The 7,951-nt window shown below is 37.2% G+C and overlaps 1 protein-coding gene across 6 annotated transcripts in view; it reads left to right on the forward strand.

Moving 5' to 3' along the window:
• The window catches only part of SLC38A9 (solute carrier family 38 member 9), a 45,532-nt gene extending 41,808 nt beyond the window's left edge, over positions 1 to 3,724 (forward strand). For all 6 annotated transcript variants that reach the window (XM_053932230.1, XM_053932228.1, XM_053932227.1 and 3 more), the window contains 2 exons: positions 860 to 949; positions 2,828 to 3,724. In XM_053932230.1, coding sequence (XP_053788205.1) covers positions 860 to 949; positions 2,828 to 2,993 — 256 coding nt within the window. In that variant the 3' untranslated portion in view covers positions 2,994 to 3,724. The remainder of the gene's footprint in view (positions 1 to 859; positions 950 to 2,827) is intronic.
• Positions 3,725 to 7,951: the final 4,227 nt, after the last annotated feature.

A 7,951-nucleotide genomic window follows, 5' to 3' on the forward strand; every position in this document is an offset into this window, starting at 1 on the left:
TTCTTTTTTTCCCGTCGTAGAAACAGCTGTGTGACCAAAATATCACAGGTTTTTATTCTATTTCCTGACTTTACCTTATGCTAAAATATGCCAACATTTCATATTCCCAAAAGAAAAGTGATATTTTCCTGAGTCTCAGTTTTGTGCATAACTGCCCTGAATTTGTCTGATTCAGTAAAAGCTGTTTTTACAGAACAGAAAATCTACATTTTTCTCATCCTTAATGCAAAAGGAAGGCAACAGGAAATTATTTGTAAAAATAAATTCAGCAAAAAAAAAACATAAATAGGGCAGGAGTGAGGAAGTTCATTACAGTTCATATACTATAAGACATCCAACATTTTAAATGTTTGTCCTCTATCAAAATGCAGTAGAATTCAAATTTTACATTTTTGTAATGTTTTCCATTTGATGCGTCTTTGCCTTTCTTCTGGTTTCCATTATTTCACTTGGAGCAATTCAGATCATTCTGCAAACAAGCTAATTCTTTCTTGTGGGAATTAAGTTATACAGTATTGTTTCTTTGGTATTTGAATATCCATCTGAAATACTTGAGTGCTGAGTACTACGTATGATGTTTTTTGTAAGAATTGCCAAATTACACATTCTTATTCCTTAAGAATATTTTGAGTCAAAATACTAGATATTTAGAAATTGGCACTCTGAATATTCAGTAGATGACATGTTTGCTGTGACATTTCATATGTTTGCTGTGAAATTAATTAGTTTTAATAGAATGAGCCATGCAAATGAAAACACCATCCATGTACCAGTTTAATGTTAGAGTAAATGAAGGACAGTGTTGGTGTTTTGTAATAAATATAACAGATTTTAACACTCTTTCCTCACTTTCCTATAGCCTTTTTCATGTGCTTATCCTGAACCTAGCCATTGTAGGAGCTGGAGTAGCAATGGCAAGATTTTATCCAAATATAGGAGGTATCATAAGGTGAGTGTTGTTTGCAGAGAGCTTCCCTGTGGTATTCCTACATTTGTGTCTTGATGTTGAAAAAGAGCGTTAATAATTGTACCTTTATATTTTGTGAAGATTATGCCTTCTTAATTTGTAAATAATGATTTGGTGTGTAAACAATCAGCTGGCAAAGTTCTGACGTCTGTTACTGTGTCTCTCTGTCTGAGGTGGTTGAGTTTTACTGGAGCTGTATATTAGGACCTTGCAACTCTACTCATAAAAGAATATGATGCCAGAAGAAAAGCATTGTTATTGTGTTCTTCTCCCAAGTTTCTATTTTGTATTAAGACCATTTGAACCTGGATTGAAGGTCCATAATAAAAATCCAAGAAAACAAGTAACTTTAAAAGGAAAAGTGGCATCAAAGTTGTGCCTCTGAATGATATCTTAAATTTACTATGTTGATGAAAAACTAAGATTTCTATAATTAGAAAATATTAGGGGAAATAATGAGTCTTACTTTACTGTGTTTGGCATCAACATATTTATATGCATTGTCATTTATTCTTGGTTTGCATATTTCCTAAAGTAACCAGGAGAGGGAGGTGTTTAGAAATACAGAAATCTGCAATTATAAAACCAGAATGACAGGTTTATGTCTGACCAAAGTAGCAAAATAACTTACTTTCACTCAGTGGCTGATCTTTGAGGGTTTTCCCCATTTCCTCTTTTTCTTCTATCTCTCCTTGTAGTAATTTTTTTTTTGTATTCCAGTAATAGAGATGGTCAAGTTAATTGTCGTCATAGACTCTTAGAATGAAAGAATGGACCTTAAGGTTGGAAGGGACCTTGAAGATCATCTAGCTCTAACCTCTTGCCATGGGCAAGGAACACCTGCCGCTAGACCAGGTTGCTCAGTCCCATCTACCTGGCCTTGAACATTTCCAGGGACAGGACATCCACAGCTTTCCTGGGCAACCTGTTCCAATGTCTCAGCACCCTGACAGGAGAGAATTTCTTCCTGATACCTAATTTGGTTAAACATTGTGTAATACGTGCCTCTATTTGCAAACTGGTGCTTATCTCTTCTAATATGTCTGTATTGTGCATAGTAACCAAACATGTTGAACAGTGGATTTCCAGCAGATAAATTGTCTTTATACAGTCTAACTTCCATGCTTGCAAGTTAGACTGATCGTTCCTTAGAAAGGAATGTTCAAACATGTGAAACAAAATATGTTGTTACTTAATATCATTTGCTGCTTAGTAGGTGAAAATAATGAGAACATTTTTGTAAGCAAGGGATAGGTTAGAAAAAGAACAGTTAAATGTTTCCCTTGCTGTGGTTGATCATGTTACCAGAAGGGCATGTTGTTCCTTTTGGGTCTGAAGAATGATTTGCTAGAAGCTCATTAAATAAATTAAAATAAGAATTGCAGATTCAGGAACATTTCTGTATTTAAATGCTTTAATATGTGTTCTCAGATGGCTGGGGTGCAGTGAGGTTTGCAGTTCTGCCAGTAAATGATGTGTAACAGAGGATGCACTGTCCAGTCTCTTTCTGTTGCATGTTGACAGATTTCCCCAAAGAAAGTAGAAACATCAAATCTTAAGTAAGGGATTTGGTCCCCAACAGCATCACAGGGTGTGACTGAAAGGACAGAGCCATGTCAGAGTGCAGGTACAAGCACTTTGTACAGAGGGGGCTGAACAATACAGAGTGGTAATGAAGTGCTAGAGAAAGAGGTAGAGGTCAGTAAGGAACAGAAATTGATGTTTAGCGATTGCAGATAGTCAGTATTCATCCAGATTGTTCATTGGTTTGGTGGGGGGAAATGACAAGAAATAAGAAAAAATGCAAAGCATTCATTCTTCTTTTTTTTGTTTCTTCCCCTCTTCTCTCTCTTTCCTTAGGTACTCTGGAGCAACATGTGGTCTGGCCTTTGTGTTCGTGTATCCATCACTCATCTACATGATCTCCTTGCACCGTGCTGGGCAACTGACATGGCCTGCACTGATTATTCACATCTTTATAATCCTCCTTGGACTGGCTAATCTGATTGCACAATTCCTATTGTGAAAACTCCCCTTTTTCCAGTGGTTGTCACAGTTGGTACTGCAATATTTGGCAACAGCCTTGAACAACACTGTGAGGCATGAGGACTGGTCCTCAATGGGAGGATCTTGAGAAAAGCTTCACCTTTGAAACAAATTCAAAACACATCATTCAAGTGCTTTACAGGAAACATGTCTTGCTTCACTGAAATCACAATCTTATGAGAAGTGAAATGGTTCGCATTTGATTGATAGTTCTCCTGGTTTTGTTGAAGGTACATCAAAAATTAACGATGCTCAAATATTTTAATATTTTACAGCACATTTCTCCAAACACAAAGCTTCCAGCCTCAAGCTGTGGAAGTCTTTCCTCCAAATGAACTGTCCTTACCTTGATTAGCAGACATGCTTTCTCAGTATTGTTCAGTGACTCTTTGAAATGCTCTTTTTTTGCAGTTATTTTCCTGATTTGTTTGGAAAATGAAGAATTTATTGTCTTTCTTCTTTTTTTTTAGGTTAATTTATAGTCACTTGGGTCAAAATGCACTCTTAATTTTGAATACACTATTAAATTGTTTTGGCAATATTTTTCCTCTAGGAAATTCCAACAACGAGAAACAATAAACTCATGTTTCAGTGTTTTATTCAGAACCAATATGTACACAACTTATTTGTGATCTTACCATACAAAAAAGCCAGGAGGATAAAAAAAATTAGAAGAAGACAATTAAAATCCGTATTCCAGGCTTGACCTCAGTTCAGCTCTGTTACTGGGCTATTACATGCTGTGAAGTTGTCTTGTCATGAGTTACATGTGGTTTTTATGAATGCATGGTGTACACAGCATTTGTTCATCACAGACCTGTTCTTGTAGGGTCTTCCTCTGGTGGTCTCTTACTTCCCTACTACATGTTACTCTAGACATTTTGGATGTGAGCATTTTGAATGTGACAAAGCCAACAGTCTTCAGAATTGTGGATGAAGTGAAACAATTTAAGTTCTCAATTATTTTCAACAAAAGCTGGAAGATTCTGGGAAGATTTTGTTGTGGAGTTGTTTTTTTTTTTTTAAACTTGTTTATGACTTAAGAGGGTGCACATGCATAAGCACATAGATACCTTCATCTACCTGCTGTAACTCTGTGTCTTAACCCAAAACATGCCGTAATTAAGTTGCCAGATACTAGTGGAATGTCATTTTTGTGGTTGGAGAGAGAGTAGAAGCTCCTCTTTGTGCAGATTTTCAGTGCATTAAAAAAATCAACAGATGTAGAATAATTGAAAGAAAGCTCTGAGCAATACTAAATTCCAAAGTAAGTAAAAGAAGAAAAAAGTTGGAGTGGTGCAATGCTTGTGAAGTAGGAGTTGGGAAAGATAACTACATTGTAGGGTAAGAGTTAATATTTTCATCAGAAAGACAGTGAAAAACGTAACCTAGGTTATTACCATGCTTCTCTGGAAAATTATGTGAATTTTTTTAGTGATAATGTAAATCTACTTGTTTTATTTGGGCTCTTATAGAAGACTGTTTTAGCTCTGTGTTACAGAGATAGATTCTTGCTGCACTGTTTATTTATACAAGCCTGTAAAACATTTGATTTGAATTACAAACTGGTAAGCATTAGAGTGATAGCAAATATTTCATTACATTGTCATCTCCTGAAGGACACTTTCTTATAAGAAAGTATTTTTTAATTTTACTACATGCAGTTGAGATTTTCACAAGCATAAGAAGCAAGTCAGGAGTTTCTAAGTAAATCGGCATTTTCAGGGATTCTCTTCTTTGTCAGCATCCTGAGTTAAATAATATCTTAAAATTTAATGGAAACTTAAATGCCCTAAAACACCAGAGGTAGATTGCAGTGTCTTTTTGTGCAAGTACAAAATGTAGTTGTTTACAAACACACACTTCATCTGCAGTGATGGCCAGCTAATTTCACTTCTTCAGATTCTGTGTTCCAGGATATCATCATGTAGTTTAGCAAAGCAAATAATGTAATATATTGACCCAGTGGTGTATTTTGAGATATCATTTTTTACCTTCTCACAGAAGAAAAATAATTTCATCTGGAAATACTGAATTATGTCTTTACACTTGAACTTTGCTGAAGTAAGCTGTGAGGTGAAACACTTCTGGCTCTGGGCATTAACTAAGAATCTAAGGTTTTCTTCCTAATAGTACCAGCTCCTTGTTTGGCATCATCCCTAACTCATTGTGCTCTGACAATCCAACCCTCCATTTTATGTGATAACTCAGTGATGCTAACTGAAATTTTTGTTGCATGAGATTTGAGCAGCTGCAGTCAATCCTCTGTGCTGATACCATCATGCTAAAATCCAGATCTCAGGATACATAAGGCATTAACCCAGCATAACCTTCAAACATTGCCAATGCATTAAGTAGCCTGGGGAATTCCCAGGAAACTCCAAGAACAGTTGTAGACATGCCTGTGTGGTGAATTTGTGGACATGTCTGTAGGTTATTACACACTTTGAACACTGATGCCAAGGGATTAGTTTTTCAGTGGGAGTGTTGTGATGAGCAGAATTATTTTCTAAAGACAAGGACAGATGCTATGGCTTATAAGTCTGTCTTCTCTTAGGACATGAGAAAGAACTATCTTTCCTATATGCTTGCACTAATCTCATTGCCATCTCTGTAATGGCCTAGCATCATTTTGTAATGTTATTGTGGCCCAGATTCTTCCTTTCACCTTCTAGTGGTCTTCATAATTTCTCCTATGTTTACTGGTTCTAAGTTTTTCCTTTGTTCTTCCAGTCTCTCATAGCTGCATCTGTTCCTACAAATATTTTTTTTCTGTTCTGTCTGGATTGGCAATGTAATGCAAATGTATTAAATTATGTAGCTCAAAAGACCTGTGCAGCAAATATGAGCATTTGGGATTCAAACATTGTGTCATGTGAACAGAGGGTCTCGTGAAAGATATTTTTTGTAACATTGGCTGTTTTCTTAGAGGGTCAGCCTTTCCAATGCCTGGTATAAAAATACATGAAGATAACCGCATTTGGTTGCAACACTGAACTCTTTGTCATATTGATAGCTTGCCTGCCCAACCTTCAGGCTGCTCCTTTCTCCACCAGGCTTCTGTGCAAGGGTTGTCTTCTTTTACATGCTCATAGAGCCTTTTTTTCCATAGGGAGTTGCTTGAGAGTCCGAAGGTTGCCAGACCATTTGGTTCCCCATTACTGCTCTAACCTGGAATCTCCCAGCTTTGAGTACTCGACTCTGGGCAAGTGTTAATGAGCGTGCAAGGATATGTAGTCAGCCCTAAGGCTGATTAAACTATTTTGTAGAGTTTACTACACAAAGTTTATATCCATCCATCCATGGATGTCTGGAAGGCTGAGAGGCAGCAGCAGTATATCTGAGTTACATCACAGCTGGAGCTGTGGTGGGAAGGAGGAGAGACTTCCTGGAATACTGACACAGTCAAAGCTAGGATGTACCGTCTGCACTATGGGAAGTCCTAGAGACTCCTGTGTACAGGAGCCAGACTGATGCTGCAATCTCCAGGTTCTGCAGTTAAATGGTAGTGAGGGAAGTGAGAGAGATGGTAGCCTCTGGAAAGCATGTTTTTGCTTTACAGGATGTTGTGCTTCAGAGGACAACTGCACTAAACATCTGTCACCTTTATAGCAGATATGAAGATACCAACCTGAGGAAAAATTAGTAATGGGAGAAGGATTAGTGCTTGGCAATAACTGGTACTGCTACCAACAAAACAGTGTCTCTCTTTCCTTCAGCTGGAAGCAAAAATTAATTCCTGTGGGCAGGTGCAAAATCTGGGAGCTGTCTTCAGAAAAAAATATGCTATTTTAGTAGATTTTTCAATAACTTCTTAATAGGAAGTAAAATACTAGTGATAGACAAAGCACTAATATGTTTGGATTAGCTGATTGTACTGTGCTTAATGGGGGAGTGCAGTGTAAGCTTTTTCCTCTGAGTTGGTATTCTACAAGACTGGGACCATGATCAGTGTGTTCAATTCCTTTGCACTTGAGAACACCATTAAACTTCTCTTGGAAAGGAGCAAGACTCAACTTGCCAGGTCATTGCTACCTCTGCCTGCTGTAATTTCAGATGGTGGAACCAGTGCCACATAACTGTTGCTCTGTAGTTTGTATTTCCAACACCAAATGATCCAAGAGGGGCAGGAAGGGTCTCTCTTTTTTTTAAAATGTACCTAATTATGGCTTTTCTTATATACCTCCTTTTTGTAATCCTGAAATAGATTAAGCAGTATAGATGAAAAATGCAGCTTTTTTTTCGGTCACATCTCAGTATGCTTGTACTGCAGCTTGGCTAAAGCTCATTGAATTATTTCCAATAGCCCAAAAACTGTTTAAAAACTGCTGTCCGTCTGTTTCCTTTCATAATTGTTTGAATGACCTTTTTTTCAATTCTGTGAACATTGTTAACTTCTGACATTTCATTAAACTGTTAGAGGAAGTTGAGATTAGTCAGGTCTTTTCAAATCAACACAGCAAAGTCATTCAGCTGCAATAGGAGAGGAGGAGAAATGCCCACACATTTGAGTACTAGGCTAGATACCAAATGCCATACCAAAGAGAGATATTGCCCCACTGCCCATCTGGCTTCTCTTAGAACAAAAGAAGTTGATTTACAAAATTACCACAAGAGATTCAAATTACAGGCCTGTCATGGGAAGAGAGGAAAGGCTGTTTGCTGTTTTTTTTTATTTCTCTCTTCAATTAATACTTTTTTTTTTTACACTTTTTTTTTTCTTTATAATAATAAGAGCCCAAGTTAGCCTAAGTTAACTCTAGTACATCCCTTCACCTTCCAGCCTAAAAGTTCAAGGAATCTGGCTGGTACAGGATGACAGAGATAATGAAGATGATTTCCAGGAACACTTTGTGCTGGCTTTGTGTGTTTGGAATTTGGAAGAGCTCATGGTTACTCTGCATTTCTTCTATAGAGGTGTAACACTCTTCACTAAGG

Source organism: Vidua chalybeata, chromosome Z, assembly GCF_026979565.1.
Source record: "Vidua chalybeata isolate OUT-0048 chromosome Z, bVidCha1 merged haplotype, whole genome shotgun sequence".
NCBI classification, from domain to species: Eukaryota; Metazoa; Chordata; class Aves; order Passeriformes; family Viduidae; genus Vidua; species Vidua chalybeata.